The following is a 21,117-nucleotide window of genomic DNA, read 5'->3' as shown; positions in this document are numbered from 1 at the left end:
AGGTTAACTCAGACTGTCATTTCTCTTCAGGGTTGTAATTCTCTGCTGAGATCATTAGGCAACAGTCAGACAAGAGGATCTGTACTTAAGAGCAGGAGCTTTGATAACCATTGTAACCCATCAGAAGAGATGTGCTTGTGAAATATGCAAGTATAAACTGTACTGTGGCAGGAGAGGAACTGCCCACAGAGAGAAGAAATAATAACAACATAGAGTGTAGTGAGGGGTTCCTTAGACACTTCCTGAGCACTGCTTTCAGGTGCAAGGAAAAAAAAAATGAAATAGATGCAGGGTGGGTTCCAAATAAGATCAGAAGTCTAGAAAGCACTGACAGAAAACCAAACAGTTCATCTCACAGAATAAAGGCTAAGAAGAATTCTACCACTCCGGACGAGGCATACTGCAGGGTGCCAAAGGGAAAGGAGGAAAAGAAAGGAAAATACTAAATTTACAACTTAAAGCTGTGTAAGAAGTGCACAAACAGGAATGTTAGTAATGTATAGGTTTACATCAGCAGTGTGTATGAGTATGGCAGTAGAGTTAAGGTAGGAAGCAAAAGGAGTTAATTTTCAGAGCAAACAGGTTTTCTTTTTTTAGACTCAAGTTTGCTTAGGGAAAAAGTTATGTGTGCACGTGCTTTTATAGCGTACTAGGCCTGGGAAATGGTTAGGTCCTTGCCCTACTGTTTAAATATGTAAAATACAAGCACCTGTAAACATTTAAAGGTAAAGCTTATAGATATGTCTCCAACCAGACACATCTGTAAAAACAATACAATTAAAGGACAATAAAATATGGCAACTCAGAGTTTTGGCAAACATCTTTTTATATAAAAATCTCAGTAAGAAACCAAGCAGAATCTGACGGAAACATCTGCCTTACAACAAGTTCAAAAAAACTCACAAAAGAAAAAAAGAGGAAAAAAATAAAAAGAAAAAGTAGAACTGCAGGCCGCCCCCCAAATCCTTTTTAATTATAAACCAGAATATCAACGAAACAAAATAATCTCAGATTGTTTGGCAACTCATCACATCATAACAAGAGACACATTTGATCATAAGAAAAGTTTAACTTTATATACAACTTCACTTGAACATTTGTTCTTACCAGAGTTAATATACATTAAAAAAAGATTCTGGCAATAATACCAGGTTCTATTTTTAATACCTGTGTATAAAATGTAACATAAAATGCTGAAGCTCTACAGTTTGAAGAAGTGACATTTGATTTCAATGGGTCCCTCTGTTGAATAAGATAAAATACTGAAAGAACAGGTGTTTAGTTGCGAGATACAACTGTTTCATTTCTGGGTAGTGTTGGCTGACTGCGAATAAATCTAACCTAATACTATTTATTTCTTGAGGCTGGTAGTAAATTCACAAGTGAAAATATAATCTAGTAAGATTACATTTTATACTTTGTCACAAATGTGAACAGAAAGGAGCTGAGTCCCCTTCACTACGCTAAACTACTTCAATGCATGCGAGAAAAATACTTGACCAACTGTCCAAGCAGTTTTAGAGAACTTCAGGTTTTAGACAGCCCTGGGGAGCAGAGGGGAAGTTTCCTACTGACATCTGCATAGAATGTAAAATATATAATTAAAAAACCTAAGGTATATACTAAAGTTTACAGACCAATGCTTTCCATATAATAAATAAAATGTCCATCGTCAATTAGATTCATACACAGAGTAAAATACAACCTATTTTTACAAGTTTATGTACAAAGTGTATTAGTAGGCCCAGGGGTGCCTCACTGGTTGGAAGCATCTGCATTAGCACGTCACATTGGGAAACCCTAACTTTCCAAGTCAGTGATAAAATATATAACTACTTTGTTTTTCATTCAGATACAAAGTAAACTTATTTTTCATCTGAAATAAATGTACATAATATTCTGTATAAACAATAGTTTATAAAGCTGTTCAAAATGTAACTTAAAAGTACTGCATTGATTAAACTTAGAGCTCTGAAACAAGCACGTGCAAATCCCTTTGCTTTAAAAAAAATAGAAGCACAGATGGTTGTTTTTCTTTTGACTCTTCCATGAACAGCACTAGCTGGTAAAGATTATCGTTTTGCTTTCTTCACTGCTGTTTCCTCTGTCTTCTGCTGGCCTTTCCTCCGTACTGCTGTTGGGCTGTCTTCCCTCTTACGTTTAGCAGACTGCGCCTTTAACCTGAAAAGCATTATGAATGATTAAAATGATACGACCTGCAAAACACCTGTAAAAGGCTGCTCAGGCACAATCCTGTTCAGAGGATGGAACATAACGGTCCATCTCTGATGAATTACCAGGACATATTACTTAAAAAGCTTATTATTATAACATTATATGCCAACATAGACCACAGGGAAACCTTGCACAGTCCCATCACAACTTAGTAAGCTATGGTGTATTAATTCTGCCTGTTGAAGAGTGCTCCAGTCCTGTGATTTGGGGCTAGAGCTCTCCACCTTTTTCCTCTGTCTTTTGGAAAGACTTGTAGATTCTAACAGGATACAACGAACTACATTATCCTGTACTCTGTGTCACAAAGACAGAAGAACAGCAATAGCAGGCTAAGGCTCACATACACGAGGAGTACAGGGCTGACATCCTGTGCCCTTACCTCTACTTAAGCATCCATAAGCCCACCACATTTCAGCTTCAACCAACTAACTGTGGCTTAAATTTTTGTCTGTTCATAGCCATGTCAAGTACTGAACATGAGGTGAACAGAGACAGCCCATCAGTGCGACACATGCATTCCTGAGGTTCTGTCTGAAGACACTGACGCATGTCAAGGGGGACGACAACTGAAAGTATCTGACATATAATCCCTTTTACAGGTAAACCACAAGATTAATAGCAGCTGTATGGCATATTTATTACTCCCTTGGCATTTTACACTGTAATCTCAACTTCAAATATTAAAGTGCACCAGGGAAGGAGGGAAAGGGAAATATTTTCAAAACTTGATACAAGGACTCTCAGAGTTTCTTCTCTTTTATCAGCTGATCTTAGAAAGAACTCAGAAGCATCAGACTCATGTCATCATATGTTGCTTTAACCTGGACTTCAGCTGTGCTTCCCTCCACTTGGGAAAGAACCACAGCTCAAGTTAAAATACTGCGTAACAGCATTTTCAGGTTCTCTCAAGAGGCTTCTGAGGATGGAAAGAATAAAAATAGTCTAGTATTCCAAATGTTAAAGAAAGGAAGAAAATGAAAAAATGTAAACAGAAGAAAACCCTTCAAAAGCTTTTGTATATCACAATAGAATAGAACAGAGCGAAGTTAGACTGCTGTTCAGATTCTGAAGTAGTGTCTTACATATAAATAAAGCATCAATGTAGTGGCTTCCAAAACAAATAGCAGAAGTGGATTCAACTTTAATACTTACTGTGTCAACGAAGGAGATTTATTAATTTTTGTATCACCTGGAGATCTTTTTTTTGCTGGTAGGTTCTGTCGTTTTCTAGGAGAAACTGAACTTGGACTGCTGCCTTTAGAAGTTGCACGTGTGGTTGGCTTGCTGGGCTGCTTTCTGTAACACAAAACAATGATGAATGGATATACAGCAAAACACTTGTACCAAGTCACTTTCTTCTTTCATTCCAAGTGCATAAAATTAAGACTGCACAGTATTTGCAACAAGTAACTAAAAGTTGCCAAAAGAAACAGAAAAAATCCTCCATTTGCATACTTTGAGATGCAAACTGAAATACCAAGCTGGGTGTTTTCGTATCAAATGCAGAATGAAAAGGCTATTGATCACATCTAGTATTCAACCAAACGAAAATCCTAGTTCCAAAATCTGCAATAATTCTGATACACAAGTGTCTGTATTTAAAGAAAAACAAAACAAAGAAAGCAAGAAAGAAAAACACCTTAAAACAAAAAACCCCAAAAGAAGGAGAGGAAAACAAGCTGCAGAAGAAAAAATAATTTGCTTATCCAGTGTGTAAAAGAACTCAAATTAGCTTCAGTATTCTACCAGTTCAGAAGCATGAAAAACTAGTTACTGGTGATCAACTTCACAGTTTGAAAACAGGTTACTCAAGTCAGAAAAGCTGATAATCCAACAATGCTGAAGATGAAGCAGCAGCCCCTTCCAGAGAATTATTCCCAAACACTACTTATGAAGTGCAGACTGTTTGCAGCACCTTAAGATGGAGATGCTTTGTTACAGTCAGAGCTAGAAAGACAGCGTTGGAAATCCGAGACATAAGACACACATCTATAATTAAAAAAGTAGAATTCTGTTTCTGGAATTAATCAGAATGAAAACACTAATATCTAAGCTTTCAATACAATTTTTAGAGTTACGTGAGACTAAAGGAAGCTCCCTTGCTTTTACTGGAACAAAGCTGTTGTTTGCAAAGTGATAGTGGCGAACCTTCCCAGTTTTTATTTAGATAAAGACTACACAACTACTTTCTGATTCAGCTGCGAAATTATGAATACAAGAGCATACTATCAATAATGCTTCAAATAAGCCCCAAAGGCTAACACATGATATCCTTAGGAATGAAGTAAATCCTGTGAACTTACAGAAACCTCACCAGGAACATAAAAACAAAGCCTTGACTCCAATTCTGTTCTGGAAGACAGCAACATAAATTAAAACTTCCCAAAGCTGCTATCTTGCTTTGTTTCCACAGGATGAAGCTCTGCTATAACTCAGTTTGCCTACAAGAAGGCAGACCTACGCTAAGGGAGATGAAGAACAGCTTCTTGAAAATGGACCTCTTGCTACCACAACAGTCTTTTGCAGAGAGATTGCTTTCTGAGCTTGCAGATCACTGTACAAGAAATGAAACCCTCCAGTCCTGCAGATGTATGTATTTAACTCGGATAGTATTTGGGAAAAAAACTGACACAAAACATTACATTTTCACCTTGTTCCAACTCCGAATATCAAATGGTGAACTGCAGGTCAGAGGTCCCTTTGTATCTATCAGAACTAAGTGGACTTAGACCCAACTTTCGAGACATCACTAGGATGAAGAGAGTCAACAGGATCAATTCTTACCTTCTGACATATTCATGTATGTCTTTTGAGACCCTACCAGTTTCCTCAAATCCCCTTTTGTCTCTTCATCCCTAGAAGAGTGGTACTGGAAACAAAACCAAAACTATTTGGGAAGCTCTCATCAATTCAAAAATAAAAGAAAAAAGGAAAAAACCCAGAACCAACAAAAAACCCCCAAATAAACCCCACAACAACTGAGAGCAATGCAGAAATCCCCTTGATATTGGTGTCTCTATGCCCAGTTACCTTTGAGCCTCTAATCTTGTGGCTGATCTAGTCGTGGCCCCGGAATGTGCTTCATCATCTTCCTCACCGTCTTCCTCCTCCCCTTCCTCCTGCTCTTTTAGCTCATCTTCAGAAGACGTTAATTTCCGACGTTTTCTTTCTGGCTCCAGTGTTTCTGTCCATGTAAAATTTTACACATGTGCTATCATTTTCCAAAAGGCCTCCAAAAGGATATGGACACTTAGTTTAGAAAAAGTATTCTATCCACAAATCCCGTTTTAAGTAAGTAATTTTCCATTTCCCTCATGCTTCAACGTTTTTAATTCACACTTGTTTGACTTCATCTTGCAAACATATTCACCATAGTTTACTTATGCAGCTCATAGCCAGAATTCATAGAAAATTCATGAGGCTTTATAGAAGCATCTGGGACACAGCAATTCTGACATAAGATTACAGCAATTTACACGTATTTACATAATATTTACACTAGCTGTAACTCAATGATTTTTTCCTCAAGAAAGAAAATTGAATAAAGCTTATCTTGTTGCTATTAGTAAACAGAAAAGCACAGTAATATCTTCTCATTCTGTTAGGAGTAGTACAGTTTCATCTTTTTACCAGTTTCCTCTGATTGAGCCAGAGAACGCCTGGGCTTTCTTCCCCTTTTACGTACTATCATTTCTGCTTTCTCAGCTTCATCTTCCTGAAAGAAAATAAAATGGAACCAAGTAAGGTAAAAGCAATTTCATTTAAATAAAAGACAGACATTTTTCATTACACGCTGCCTATAAACTTTCATATTTAAATGGTTGCACTTACATTTGCTGTTTCTTTCTTATTAGATATGTCTGTACCTAAAAAGAAAGAACAAAACATAATCCTGAACTTAAAATCTTTTGCCAATCAGTTGAAAATGGAGTTCTTTCAAACTGTCAACTTTGCATAAACATTACAGAAGCTCAAAAAACACTTAAAGTCTCGATCTCATTTAGAAAATTTTGTTTTATTTTGTTATATATCGGGACTGCAACAGTGATTTTTGGTTTTTTTTTTTTAAGTAGCAAGGCTTTATGACTGACACTATTTATTGCTTTGTTACATATGCTGTTTTAATGGAAAAGCAAAAGTTATTTATCCTTTTTAACTACTGTCAACCAATTACAGAAGCACAGAAAAATTTAGCTTGGAAGGGGCCTCCAGAGGTCAACTAGTCCAACCTCCTGTTTGAAGCATGGCTAAACTAATTATCAGATTATATTGCTCCAGATCTTGTTTAATCTGGTTTTGAAAGTCTCCAAGAACATGGTCTCTCCAGGCAATCTATTCTAGTGTTTAACTCTGCCCATGGTAAAGCACTAAGATGGCAGTAACTCAAAAAGATAGTATTTAGAATCTGTCTAATACCTGGTATGCAAATTAGGTGACTTTTTCTGTTGAAAAACTTCTTACTTCCAATTCAATACTTCTTACAGACTGGCCTGTGCATGTTAAAATATACTTGCAACCCTACAACCCATGTCTCAACCTGGCTGCTCTCTGGGATAGATCTTTACCTCTTCTACCCGGACTAACTCTGTGATAAGAAAAAGATTATTTTAAAAGCTTTTGAGATTTGTCAAATGGAATTATCTGCAACACTTCAAGGATAAAAATCCTCAGCAACAGAAGGACAGAAGCAACCCAAACAGAATCTAGGTTTTATACCTTTTTTCCCCTCTGTCATAAAATTGCTGTCTACTTTTGTTTTCTGAAAGATACACAAAAGGTGACAAAAATGCTGAACACATCAGCAATGAGACTGGCAGAATGAACAGAAGAACGACAACGCAATGGATCCAAAAGGGATCTCAAAGAGCAGAAATGTATTCTAAAATTCACACACAACTTTCTTGGAGTACTTTTGTAAGGTTATAGGGAAGAAAGCAAAATAAAAAGCAAATAAATAAAATGCAAAGATGTTTGACTATTCAATGTTTTATTGCATTTCTTCATAGGACTGTCCACTGTGTTAAATATTGTACATAAAGTAAATCTACCAGAGAGTCAACATTGATTAGTTCTGTTGTGTTCTGAAGACAGATACTTCAAAATTCTGGTACGTTTTGGCAAATTTGTAGCAAAATGGTTTTTGATTGAAGAATATTCCATGTAAGAACATGGCAGGCCTTTCTTAACAGGCACAACCCTCCATTTTGGATGTCAAATGGCAGTACTTTTGCCTCAAGGTAAGTATAAAACCGGTAAGATTTACAAATACTGTAATTTGTTAACTTTACAGCAGCAACCACGGCAGAGTGCAAAATAATTTTAAGTTAGGTGTTAGTCTTATGGGAGAATGCTGCCCTCAGAAACCAGATATCTCTTAACTGCCCGAGTTGTACTGAGTGAAACCTACACTATGTGTGCGAGTGTCCCTATTGCAGACCCTTCTGCTGAATGCCCAGAACAACCAAAGGGAACTGCACCAAGTGATTCCACTTGGTTTCCTTTTCACTGTCCAGGGTTTTCAACCCCTTTGGCTCAGGTGAAAGCTAACACAGGATGAAATGTTTAACAGGGTATTTCATCTACTTTTACACTCTTCTTAATATCGCTGTGACACCAGCATCCTTTTACCTAGAAAACTTTACACACTAAACTAAGCTCTAAGTACAGTCAGGTGTCTGTCCTTTTGAATAAAAAGCAAACAAGAATGTACTTTTACATCTTTGTCACATTCTTATTCCTTCTCTCTGCAGTTGATAGAAACCAAGTACCACACAACCAGCTAAACCTTCAGAGACAATTCTGAAGCATATGGATTGAAGCTGACATTTTAACAAACACAGAGATATTAAGAAATAATCCATATGTGCAATGCAGCCAGATTAATCTCTCTCTGTAGAAACCTAAGCTTTTAGAAACTGTGGATTTGTTCCAAAGACTTCTTTTCTCAGACTTGTCACATGAGCATTTGTATTTGTTTATAAACCATTTTTTAACTTGCCCTTCAGGTTTGTGAGCATCCCCAGTAAATTTTAAAGTCTATTTTATGAATGGCCATAATTAAAAACAGACATTTAAACAACCAGTTTAGTTCCGACTCCACATATGTACAAAATTAACTATGCCATCTAAAATTCACCGAAGTTTGATCTCATAAGATGTTTGACTAGGACAGAGAAATAGATGAGTATCTTACTTTGACTTCAGTTTGAAGTACTGAAAGTATATTTCTGAGTAAAGTTAAGCGATCATCTTCCAAAGGCCTCACCATAGTTGTAAAAGGGGAAAGAAACACCACTAAGCTCCACAGATAAACCAGTTAATTGAAACTTGAAATTTCCAATCGGTTAATTTAATAGGTGTGACTGAGAGTCACTGTATGAAAGAAAATAATCAGCAATGCAAAGCAGCCACAAAGAACCAGTTTGATGGAGTACTTATCTGCCTCTGAAGCTGTCATGTGCCCATCCACACAAACAAATTACTTGTACATTCTGCAACACGTTATTCAGCACCTAACAGTGCTGCTGCATTTTGGAATCAGTTCTTATCAAGCTGTTCTTTTTTAAAGAATAGGAATTAGGAAATAGGAATTAGGGACAAGTCTTCAGTGTTTTGTTTACTCAGATGTTTTCATATGTTGATAATACTGGCTGCTAGAGATGATGTTGAGGAAAGATTCATGTGATTTCCTTGAAAGCTCTCTCCTATTTCTTTCATCTTTTGTTTTAAGTGTTAAAGCAAATATCATTTCCTTACCTGTTTGAGGCATTTTCCCTTTACTTGCAAAGATAGGAAACTGCAACTGAAATTAAAAAAAAAGTGGTTTAAAATTTAAACAACATTGGAAAAATGCAGGATTGCATTACATAAACACAGAAACTTGTTCTCAGAGTAGAGCATTATCTACAACTCTAGAGAACAAGGACATTTTAATGGGCATACAGAAACATTGTATTTATTTCCTTAATAGTAGCATGTATTTTTCCATTTATGAAGAAGATCTCAAAGGAGTCAGACGGTCCCATAAACAAAGGAAATCCTAGAAGGTTCAGTAACCTGATTGACACTAAAGTCCTTGCAATACAGGATAAAAAGCTTAAAGGCAGTTTGAGTCAAATGCATTTCTGAAAACTTAATTATCAACAACACAATAAAAGTTTAGTGCAGTCACTTCACATAAGTTTTGCAGAACTATAAATTACCAGGATTTTGTGTTTACTCAGAATGCAGAAAGAGCTACATATAATTATATCATCTCCTACGATGACTGATCAAAAACTTCAGTTGCTTTAATGACTGAATGACTACACTAGGATGTCTACACTTCCTTTGAAGTAGCAGCATATTCTCAAACCGGCCTAAGGGAAATCTGTCATGTGAACATACTATCTCACCCCACAGAACCATTGTCTCAGATGGAGGACACATATTGTTCCTCCTGGAGCCAGTCTGTAACTGACTGACACACCAATCAGTCATCACTAAGAGGTATAAGACCTTTAAAACAGTCAAACTAGAAGATGATTCTGTTCCAGTACGGAGGGTGCCAAGGTGTGTCTATTTCTGAGGGAGATTTAAAGAAAAGTTTGAATTTTTATATGGATAAAACCCAAAAACTCAAAACAACACTGAAAAATAAAACAAAGAAATCCCCCAAATAACAAAAAACCCGAAAGATCAGTTCAAACTACATTTCACTAAACTAATATTGGGAAGAAAAAAAATGATTAGGAATGATCAGGAATTCTAAAACAAAACCCCATCAGACTTGTTGACAGGACAGGACTCAAAGAGTTGCCTGAAATGCTGCAGGGACAGAACAAGCAGGGACAAGAACTGTTGTTACCTATAGCCTATGACTTTTGACACTCACACCAGCTGGTGCCTCACTGGAGAAGCAGGCAGAAAGCATGAATTTCAATACAACTTTGTGGTTAAAATCACCTCTTCTCTATGCAATAGTGTCAACCATTACTGTTCTGTGCTGTAATTCAACTGGATTGCAGAGATAATCCCAAAACATACTTTCTTAGCAGTGAATGTGCTTCAGGGGTGTTAAGAAACTAAAATATTGCTGAGCTTTAAAATCAGAGGTAAGTTTCACAAGCTCTTAAGTAATAACCAGCATGTCTCTATCTTTTGAATGAAGTATAGGCAGTACAGTTGTATTACACAATACTTTATTTTACAGATATTAAGAGTTATTATGAAGTAATACTGTGATAGATTCAGGAAAAAAAAATCTTAAATTTTTGTAACAAAGTCACTCTTGATCTTCAGGCCAAAAATACTCTCAGGACCAATTGCTAGCCAGCATAACACTTAATACAAACCTAAGTATGTTGTACTAAGTTTGGCCTTGTTAGGCCTTTTCCCATGTTTTGACTTTATAGAATATTATGCTTACACAATTCAGTCATATTAGGAGATACTATTACTAGGTTTTGTTTGCTTAGACTGAACTCTAAGAGGTTTCTGAAATACTGTTAACTGTTACACGGATACATGGCTCGATTTACTGTGTTTAAATGCACCCAAACAAAATAAAGGCACTTACATTCCCAGTGCTCATATCAGCTTTTGACTCCCCACCTGAGGGAAGAAATATGAATTCAGAACTTGAATGTCACTATTTTCCTTGTTTTTTCACACGGGTATTAGGAACTACTTACCACCAGGCTGCACAGCTTCAAGAGGGTATTTGCGAGGCCTTCCCCTTTTCCGTTTCACTATCACAGGCTGATTTTCCTATTGAAAGGAAAGGAGAAAACAATTTTAGTTACTGTAACTGACGTTTAACATTAGAGCAATTTAATGCAGAGACTGCTGCTAACTTCATAAGGTGACAGTGGCAGAGGCAGTGCTCGTCAGTTTAAAGATACAGGTGAGGCAGGTTGCATAGGAAGAGATACTGCCTGTTATGAAATCCATTGATAACAGTTGAAAAGAAACAAGGCAACTCCCAGTTATATAAAATTCTCTGTGGATGAGAACACGGTGCCTTTTGCCCCCTTCCCTCAACAACTCTATCATTCAATATCATAAATGCTGCTTGATTACCCTATGTATCCCGCCACAATTTTTCAGTCTTAGAACTCCGAATTGTATCTTGTGAACCCATCTTCTTAAGGCCATCTACCACAAGCCACATCTCAGAACAGTTGAGCAAGTGCTATTGAACAGTCAATATCCTATAGTTATCCTGATATGCAGGTTGGTGATGTTTTCTACATAAACAGAGCCTTTACTAAAAAAGGCCTCTTACTTCAAAGTTTAAGCCTTAAAGACAAATAAGTGATGAATACAGTCAGATGTTCAGATCAGAAAGATCTCTAATCTCAGGTCACAAACCACCCTAATAGTAGATTTTCTCTTATTGAAAAGGAGAGAAGTGCCTCATTCAGCATTTACTGAAGTCTAGGGATATCTTTCCCCCTGCAGCAGATCTTAGGGACTCAAGGCTTGATTGAACACACATAATAACCTATTCTTTAAATTTCCTTCCTCTTCCAAATTAGAGGCAAATAAAAAAAAAAACAAATGACAAAGCCTAAGGTCTTCATGAGAACTATGTCAATTTTTGGAGACCAGCAACAATTTTAATCTCTGGGGTTCAGACATTTGCTTACAACCACCACTGTAGAATATCATAAGTATAAGCCTAAGAGATAACAGTTTTTAAATTGTTGCGTGATGATATTTTGGTAAAGCTGCATCATAGCAGGTATAAGCTGTCCACATCTCAATTACAACATTTTCAGAAATCATGAATTCGATACAACCATATATTTTCACAGCTATTTCTCTTTTGGTGAAGTCAGTTTTAATACTGCTGCCAAGAAAATACAGAGACAAAGTACTTTAAGTGTGAACCTGCATTATCTCAGTTAGTTAAGATGAATAAAACCACTCACCTCTGGAGAATTTTCGTTTGATTCTGGACCGAGCTTTTCCTTTTCAGATATTTCCTGTTCAACGGTAAATTCATCTTCATATATAAAGAAAAAAATCAAGAAAAGACAAAATGTACAATATTGGTTTATTATACACAAAGAAAAAGGTAAAAGCCCCAACCTCTGCACTAAAAGCATGATTTCATTCTGTAACCCAACATAACCTAAAAATACTCATACAAAATTAACACTATTTGCCCTGTAGCAACAATATATTGGTCTGCCAGAATGCTTCCCTAACACTAGATGAGTCAGACAGGTCCTTCTAATTTAGGGTAAAAATCAAAAGCTCAAGAGTGCAACCCACTGTAAAATGTTAAGACAAATACAAGCCACCATGCAATTTTCTGCCACGTTCCATGAAACAGGAAGCTGAGGATATAAGCTTACTGCAAAACAGTTTCAGACTAGTCAACATGCTCACTGGAGAGACAAAACTATTAATACGTCACACTGACATTAGTGAAGATGCTCACACTGTTGGTACCATTCCCCTATCCACCTGTTTGATTTGAGATTAACTTTCCTGTCCAAAGTACATACTGAAGCAGTAGTGGGAGTGAGTGGGTGATAAGGCAGCATAAATATAAAATCTGCTCTCGCTGTTGAAGGAACGAGGGTTAATGCATCATTTGATAGTGGTAATAGAACAGACAGCAACTAGAGAATACATGCAAGCATTTGGCTAGGATCAAAGTTGCTGGGATTGAGTTCCTAATTTCTCTCAGAATAATTTAAATGAAAACAAATCAGCATTCAGTATGGGTTCAGAAAATTGCCCTGAATGGGTAGTTTCATTACCTTTTTCTTCCATTGTACTTTTAGGAGGTGTATGCTTTACATCCGTTTCTTTGGCCACTTCTGCTGTATCACCTAAAATATCTTCCTAAATTATTTTGAAGCAACAAAGAAAAGACAACCTTACTACAAATCAAAAATCATTGTCAGTTACTTATACTAAAAAACCCCCACATCCCAACAGGAGTAGTTATTTTATTCATAAAGATTTTGTAATGTATCTTAAAAACTCTGATGCTGAGAAGAGCTTCATCAAAATCAATAGCTTAGATAGTCACAAATATTCTGCATATACTCTTAAAAGGAATATCTATTTTGTCCTGAATTCCTGTTTTGACTTAGAAGGGATCAGTGCAAACTCAGAACTTGGGTAAAGTCAGATACTCTCTTGCAGGTTTCAGATCAGTGTGATTGTGAGGGTGCTGACTGAACTGACTGGACAGCTGGGATCCATCAATGGTCCATGTCATACCATCCTCCTACCTATTGTGCAAATCAGTCCACTACACTTCAAAGGGATTCAGGTGCTGTGCACAACACCACAGACCCCTGCCTTTCTTTAAAAAAATCATCTCCTCCTTGAAAACTGAGTATAATACTATAATCAGTTATTTTGTATTCAAGACAAGTAGTTTACAGTTAATAATGAAAGTACCTCCCAAAATAAACTGCTATAGAAATAAATGTTAAATTTCCACTTTATTTACATCACAATTGTAGAACATTAAAAAATATTCTCAAAAATACCTTGAAAATATTATCATGTTTCATTTTCAAGCATTGACTTTGTTCATCTTTTCTCACATCCTGAGCAATTACCTGGTTGCCTGCAAAAAGGAACAACAGTTCAAGTGTTAAAAAAGCGCCTTCTGCATTTCTCAGATACTGATGCCACTTTTGTATCAATTTATCATTAGTGCATTTGAAAAGATTCTGAAAAGCAGTATCTTATTTACAAAAATATGATTAGAGTGATACTAACCCCTCTTCAAAAAGAGAGGTTACAAAAGTTACAAACAAGATTATGCCATGTTTCTTATACCTGTTACAGTTTAACCTCAGACAGCAGCTAAGCACCAGCTGCTTGCTCACTCCTCTCCCTCCCAGTAGGAGCAGTGATCTGTCCCTTCCTACCAATTCCTTCCAGCTCATTTGCTGGGCATGACTGTGATACTGTATGAAATAGTCCTTTGGCTAGTTCAGCTGTCCTGGACATGCTCCCTTCCAGTTCTTGTGTGCCTGCTTCCAGCAGTCTGGGGAACTGAAAAATCCTTCACTTAGCAGCAACTGAAACATCAGTATATTATCAACTAAATTGAGAGTGTATTCTCACACTAAACCCAAAACACAGTCCTGTACCAGCTACTAGGAAGAAAATTAACTTTATTCCAGCAAAAACTAGAATAGTATACTATGGGTGGGATTTTTTGCTTGGTTTTAAAAATAAGCTAAAAATTGAAATTTGACAGGTACCACATCAAGAAATAAATCAACCACCTTAACTTCAACTGCCTCAGAGACATAGAAAGCAATTAATGCTATGTGGGATACTTCAGTAACTACAGCATGGCTTCTAATCACTCCATAAAAATAAAAATTTTTGGAACCAGTTTTGGGATTCTGTTTTATTTCTCATCTCCCCGTTCTTATTGTTCCTTTAATAAATCAAACCTTTTTCTCCCCAAGCTGAGTCTGTTTTGCCCGTGATGCTAATTGTCGAGTGATCTCTCCATCCTTATCTCAACTCACAAGCCATTTGTTCTATTTCTCTCTATTTCCCGTCCAGTTTAGGAGGGGGAGTGATATTACGACTTGGTGGACACCTGGCTAAATCACTACAAACGTTAACACTAAAACTTACTTTCTTCTGTTAGATTGTCAAGAACTAACCAGACTCACAAAGTCTGTTGAATGGCTAGATTTTTCTCCAATGATCAGCTTTCCTCAGCTTTATATTCCTTACACGTTTTACTTTAAAATAATTATTATTTTTGTCCTTTTTAAGGCTAACCAAAAAGCATTTGTTCATCTATGCTCAAAAAAGCTACTATAATATTCTTCTATACAGCATTAAATTAATTACTGTATTTTTATCAAACATATGGAGCGTAATATTAGTTGTTTGGGAAGAACAACTGCTTTGGAGTTTGGAAGTCCCCATATTCCACTCCTTCCTTCTAAATATCATTTAATGGAGTAATTGCAGTAGAGATTGTTTTGCATCAGAAAAGCTTTCTATAAATTTATGTAGTTCTGTAGCTCCAAAAAATCTTACTTTTTTCTTCATCCACTGTTCCTGAAGCTTTGCATTGTATTCTATGTTCTTCGGTTATCTGGGTATCCAAATTTTCCACCTACACATAAAAACAGAGAAAGGTAACACTTTTACCTTCTTTTTTCCATAAAGGTTATTAACACAGAAGGGAGAAAGTTTTTCCTGTTTGCAACTTGTACAACAGGCATTAAAATGGAGAGCAGCAGCATTACAAAAGCAATTTATTCCCAGAGCTCAAGTAATGTTACCATTGTAGGATAGCACCATCAAAGAACGTCTGACTCATTTTCAGAATTTCTAACTGATGTTTGTAACGAAAAGAGTCTCAGTTTCTCCTTTTAAAAGCAGTTTATCATGGCAAATCACACAAGGTAGTTTTGGACTTAAAAGAATACTCTCCTACATGTAGAAAATGCAGCAGTATCTCACCAGCACCAGAAATGTGGCCAACCAGCACTACAATACAGTAAATAAATCTACTACTGAAGTTTAAGAAGCCAAACTTAAACCATTCATGCTTATAAGCTCCAAGTTCTTGTGAAATCACAGTAGACTGCATTAAAAACACAGACTTCCAGACCTGATAAAAAGCCCCAAGAATAATCCTTATTTCTGTCCTCTGTTCTTAAGGAAGATACTCAAGCTTATCTTTGCTGCCAGTTAACAACAGTCCCAAAATGGCCATAAACTGTGTAACAATAATACAAGAAGATTTATTTATGGGCAAATTTGAAAGAATAATTAGACATGAACCCACACAGCTGCACAGTCTCAATATACATAGGCTCTGAATACACAAAAATAGTATTTTCCTTGAGAGAATATTTAATGTAAATAGAAGTAAATAAAAGTGCCAAAAAAGCCCATCACAAACTTAGGGAATAAATTTAAAACCCGAGAACTCACATGAAAAGTTTCTTCTTCTAAAGCAGTATTCCTCTGCAGCAAATCTATTAGAAAATAATCACAAAAAGTACTTAGAAAAGATAAGCAAGAGGAAGTATTAATAGTAATTCCAGATTATATTCCAGATATCCAGAATATCTGAAAATACATAAAACTCACTTTCACTGTTGGAAATAAGAGGCATCCAATCTTATCTTTAACACATCTGAACACACAAATAAACAATATAGATTTCCAAACCATAGGATAACCTGAGATTCGTTTAACAGACAATTGCAGGGTTGTCAACTTTGAAATATATGGTAACTTTGAGAACATAAACCCATAATTCCACTGTATTCTACATAAAATTTAATATAATTTGTAACTCATTTCTTAAATCTACACATTTTAGAAACAATTCTTCCACAGCTATACTGTTCAGTTGCACAACATCTTTCAATTTTTAAAGCAATGTCAAATGAAGAGCTAGATCCTATCCACTCAAACAGAAATGATTTGTTTACATCCCAAGGAATCTTGGACTGCTAAACTACTGTGTCTGCTGTTCATAGTCATGACAGGACACACATTTGTCTTTTAAACAACTTCCTTTTACGTACGTTGAGTTATATGTATATATGCATATATATATAAAGAGAGATTATTGTGTGGTGGGGGAGAAAGAAAAAAACCCTCTACCAAGACCTACAAAGCATTATTCTTCATTGTTTGTAATATCCAACATGATTTACACAACAAATGGATTTTTGTTAAACATTTTACATGGAACAAGATTATCACAGCTAGTTCAATCTGCACATTTTAAATTTTAAGTAATGACTGTCTGGGTGACTGAGTGATGTGAAGTGGCACAGTTTTTCAGGCACTTCAAAGAAACTGCACAGTACAGAAAAACTGGTTCAAGATCTAGATTTGCTGAAGACCGCATTCTTCTAATCCATTCTCAGGGTTTACATTTTCCTTCTTGCAAGCAGAGCATGCCTCTTATCACTTAGATAAATATACACCACCATTAAACGAGGTATGTGAATCTGACCTACTCCAGGAATAAAAAGGAACTGAAAGTTTTATACCAATGCTCCTATCTCTCCTTACTCCTATTTTTGTTATCTATTTGGCAAATGGTTATTTTGGTATGCATGACTAAAAATTTATAAGTGACCTTAACAGTGTGTCCTTTCATAGCAATTAGACTTTCAGCTGCAACTTTCCAAAAGAGGAAACACGTCTTTAACCTCTTTGGACTCTACATGCAGCCGTATCACTGATACCTTTTGGAATTCACTTTAGTTTTGCTTGTTACTCCATTAACTGAGGATTAACTCTCAGCTGGTAGTGTTGTAAACATCTTTGTAATGCATCTGGAAAAGAAAATCCATCAAGATGGGAATAAAGTAGGGGTTTGTTTCTGCTTTAATAGGAAAGCCAAACAAATGCAACACATTTTAAAATAATATGGTTTTGAGGAACAGGGATTTTTTTCGCCCCCCATTGTTTAATTTAACACATGGAATTACTGAGCACAGATCCAAGTTGACTAATTGACATTTCTAGCTGGGTTATTATCAACTTCAGTGCTCTTCAGATTTCAGTGGATGGCCAGAAATATTTTAATTTTATGGAAAGCAAGAAAACCAAAAATTCTTTCTGTAAAGTTGCTGTGACTTAACGCATATAATACTTACTCTTGTCACATCCTCACAAGTGCTCTCCCAACACCCAAAACAAGGATGTTCTAAATCTGTATGGAAGAAACCCATCCTTTGGGGACATTTCTGTACCTTTCTTGGGGAAACTTCTTCCCTATATTTATTGTTTTTAAATAGAACGTTAGCAGTCTACATTTTAAAAATCCTAAATGCTTTCCTCTTTTCTTTTAGCACATCATATATGAAAAGGCTGACTCTCCTTCTTTCCCACAAATCAAATGCAAAGCCTAGAAAAATACCGAGATTTCTTCAGGCTTTGCTTCAATCCCTCTACAGATAGAGTATATCATATCTACAACCCTTCCATCGTAAGTAATAGCCAAATTGGTATAGGACGTTGCTAGCAGTGCAAATTACCTTTTTGAAACTCCTTAGCATGAAGATCCACAAATCCCTCTTCACTTCTTGGACTTTCAGGGTGTTGTGACTAAAAACAAAATCAAAAGAAACAAAAATATTACAGACATTCAGAACAAGTATGTCTCGCTCCCCACTCTCATGTCATGATGAACATTGTCTTACCATGATCTATGTAAGTTTTCAAAACCTTTCTTATTAAGAAAGTTGTACAAATATTACTAGGAAGGCTGTCAGCACTAAGTGGCACAACTGCTAGTTGTGTAGTTAGTACAGTGCCTAATCTTGACCTTAGAGACACTGGTATCAGAGATTAGTTTAAAAAAGATATCAAGAGAAATTTCAGGAACCTGAGGTACAACACTTACTCTAAAATGAGTTTCAAATATAAGAAACATTCTAGAGATGTTTCCATGTACAGAAAAATATGTAGGTATAATGTTTTTGTTTGTTTGGGTTTGTTTTTTAAGTTGCGGATCAGCTTTATGTTAACTGATGCATAGGTAAGTACACTTAGCTCCATATAGCATTGTGTCAGATCTGGACATTGCAAACTCAAGATACAGTGCCATGTGAACGTGGCTATACTGACTCTAGGATCATCTTATGCTGCCAAATGGTACAACAGTTTGCAGGTGGAACTCAATCCAAAGTAATAAATCTCACCAGACTGAAGATGACTTGGATCTTCCTGAAGTGCATCCTAGGCATCAAAACCATAGTTCAGAACTCAACTGGTCTGCCCTTGAGCTGCAGCCAGTAGCCCTGTGCAGATGCACCCTTTCATATATTCTTGGGAGTCTATGAATCACGTTCTCTCTTAAAATGTTCACTGTCAGGGTTTGGCAAGATGTGAGTATCTGGATCCAGTCCGGAATTTGAATGAAGAATTAATCCATCTGTAACCCTGGCTAGCATGGATCACAGCACAGACAGGCTCAACATGAGTCTTTCAAAAACTGTAGATGACCAGGAGCCCCAGCACCTTGAATTATCTAGGATGCCCTACTCTTCTGTTACAGCAGATAACAGGCTGAATTTATCATAGTACATAACAGCAGCAAACGTTCCTCAAAAACAGTGAGAATAGGCGAATCTTAAGACTAGCAAGGAAGTGATATAGTAAAATGAACAGCAGTGTATGTTTAATATTTCAAAGCACTAAATTAACAATTATCAACTGTAAGAGCTAAGGCACGTTTGACTATTTTACAAATACTATGACAAGCATCATGCACACAGTATGGCTGATTCTGAAAAAAGCAAACTTGGATGTCATGGTCACAGAAGGAGCATGGCTGGGAGAGAGAATTGGTTCTACCACAGAATAACATGGACAGCCCACAATTTAAATGCCAGCTGTGTAGAAAAGTACAGCCCAATAATCTGAAAAATGACCCGTCAAAAGTTGTGAAGCTCAAATGCCATTTTTGCTGCACAAACCCCAAAAGGTATATTAAGAAACCCTAGCAAGGTATATAATTGTATAAGAAATAGTATAGTCAAAATTTTCAAAATAACATAAATACCTCATCAGTTCTCAAGTTACTTTCAAATTCTAGATCTTCTGCCAACTTTGGTAAAGCTGCATTATTGCCTAATGAAATACAAATATGTTAAAATTATTAGATTATATTATGCTTTATTTATCTCATGCTACAGTAGGATGCTATTTCTCAGAACCAACTCATGAACACAGCACATGAATTTAATCCCTTCCTGTAGGCAACAGAAACAATAGCAAGTCTGTCTGCAGCAAAGCAGCTCAAAATCCCACAACTTGGCATCTGGAAGAACACAAGTCCTTCTACGTTTTCCTTAAATACAATAGGATTGGAAAACACGGGCTACTGAGATTTACCACAGCTTGCTTATGTATTCTGATTTTGGCTTTTTTTCTTGTTTTTCCAACAGATTTTCAGACCAAATTCCGAACTACCTTTGTATTAATGAATGCGGATCTAAGACTTAATACTAAGGATAATATTTGTAAAGTGACAATTAGATATACATTCATAAGCTCTAGAACCATAACCACTGAAATGATCCAATTTCCATAGAGACTGAAAGCTCAGTGGCTCCTGCTAGTGTCAATGTCATTTCAGAAAATCTTAAAATCCCATCCATTTCATTATCTATGGGAAGAACTGTATACATCTTATTGTAGACAATCACAGAATCTTAAGGGTCGGAAGGGACCTTGAAAGATCATCTAGTCCAATCTTATTGCTTATATCATCTGAAAAACAGGCCATGTAGACAGCATCTTCATACTATTTCTTTAGTCTTTTTGGATATCAATTTCAGAACCCTGTCGTAGAGCTCTTCATAAAGTAAAACAAATAGTTATAACATGATGATTCATCAGCGATGCACACCAAGTGATTAAATTGTGGTTGCAGTCCACAGAATAAGACTACCACCACCGCTGGTACTTACAGAGGCTACATCAGTGGGCAACAAGGATTGAGTAAAGCATCAAGACAGAAATATCTTAGTGTAGCAGTTTACATTTTTATGGCTCATGTTTGTCTGTTTTATAAATATTGAATAACATTTTTCAAGTTTACTGGATCGGCAACTTTTCCTCGACAAATTCCTAAGATCTCAAAATCTGCAGTGAGCTTTTTCACCACAAATGTCAATAAAACTAGAGAAAGTAAACCTTTGAGCAACTACACCTAAACTAAATTATAAAATGTTTTTGCAAATAATAGTCAAGACAAACATGAGAAGGAAAAGGTTTTAAACATAGTACTTCATCGCCATCATTCCACTTCCTTTGGTACAATGAAAAATAAGCAGATTTCTCTGCTATTTTTCTCAGTTTAATTTCTCTGTAATTTATAATGAAGTCATAATCTTGACTTCATTATGGTAT

The 21,117-nt window shown here is 36.2% G+C and overlaps 1 protein-coding gene across 5 annotated transcripts in view; it reads right to left on the bottom strand.

The window, feature by feature from the left end:
* Nucleotides 1-808: 808 nt before the first annotated feature.
* BOD1L1 (biorientation of chromosomes in cell division 1 like 1) overlaps nucleotides 809-21,117 on the bottom strand; it is a 39,159-nt gene continuing 18,850 nt past the window's right edge. The window contains exons 11-25 of one of the 5 annotated variants that reach the window (XM_061994304.1): nucleotides 19,766-19,833; nucleotides 18,237-18,306; nucleotides 16,168-16,211; nucleotides 15,262-15,340; nucleotides 13,734-13,813; nucleotides 12,990-13,074; nucleotides 12,150-12,223; nucleotides 10,908-10,983; nucleotides 10,793-10,827; nucleotides 8,992-9,037; nucleotides 6,067-6,101; nucleotides 5,866-5,950; nucleotides 5,266-5,419; nucleotides 3,388-3,531; nucleotides 809-2,181 (exon numbers count right to left, since the gene is read on the bottom strand). In XM_061994304.1, the coding sequence (XP_061850288.1) occupies nucleotides 2,073-2,181; nucleotides 3,388-3,531; nucleotides 5,266-5,419; nucleotides 5,866-5,950; nucleotides 6,067-6,101; nucleotides 8,992-9,037; nucleotides 10,793-10,827; nucleotides 10,908-10,983; nucleotides 12,150-12,223; nucleotides 12,990-13,074; nucleotides 13,734-13,813; nucleotides 15,262-15,340; nucleotides 16,168-16,211; nucleotides 18,237-18,306; nucleotides 19,766-19,833 (1,184 nt within the window). In that variant the 3' untranslated portion in view covers nucleotides 809-2,072. Of the gene's footprint in view, nucleotides 2,182-3,387; nucleotides 3,532-5,265; nucleotides 5,466-5,865; nucleotides 5,951-6,066; nucleotides 6,102-8,991; nucleotides 9,038-10,792; nucleotides 10,828-10,907; nucleotides 10,984-12,149; nucleotides 12,224-12,989; nucleotides 13,075-13,733; nucleotides 13,814-15,261; nucleotides 15,341-16,167; nucleotides 16,212-18,236; nucleotides 18,307-18,929; nucleotides 19,148-19,765; nucleotides 19,834-21,117 lie in introns of those variants that run through there. The other 4 variants (XM_061994306.1, XM_061994307.1, XR_009818548.1 and 1 more) reach the window with 4 other exon arrangements.

The sequence above is a fragment of the Colius striatus genome, chromosome 3 (genome assembly GCF_028858725.1).
Source record: "Colius striatus isolate bColStr4 chromosome 3, bColStr4.1.hap1, whole genome shotgun sequence".
Taxonomy (NCBI): Eukaryota; Metazoa; Chordata; class Aves; order Coliiformes; family Coliidae; genus Colius; species Colius striatus.
Note: the sequence above shows the minus strand (reverse complement) of the source record. Positions and strands in the feature narration are given on the sequence as shown.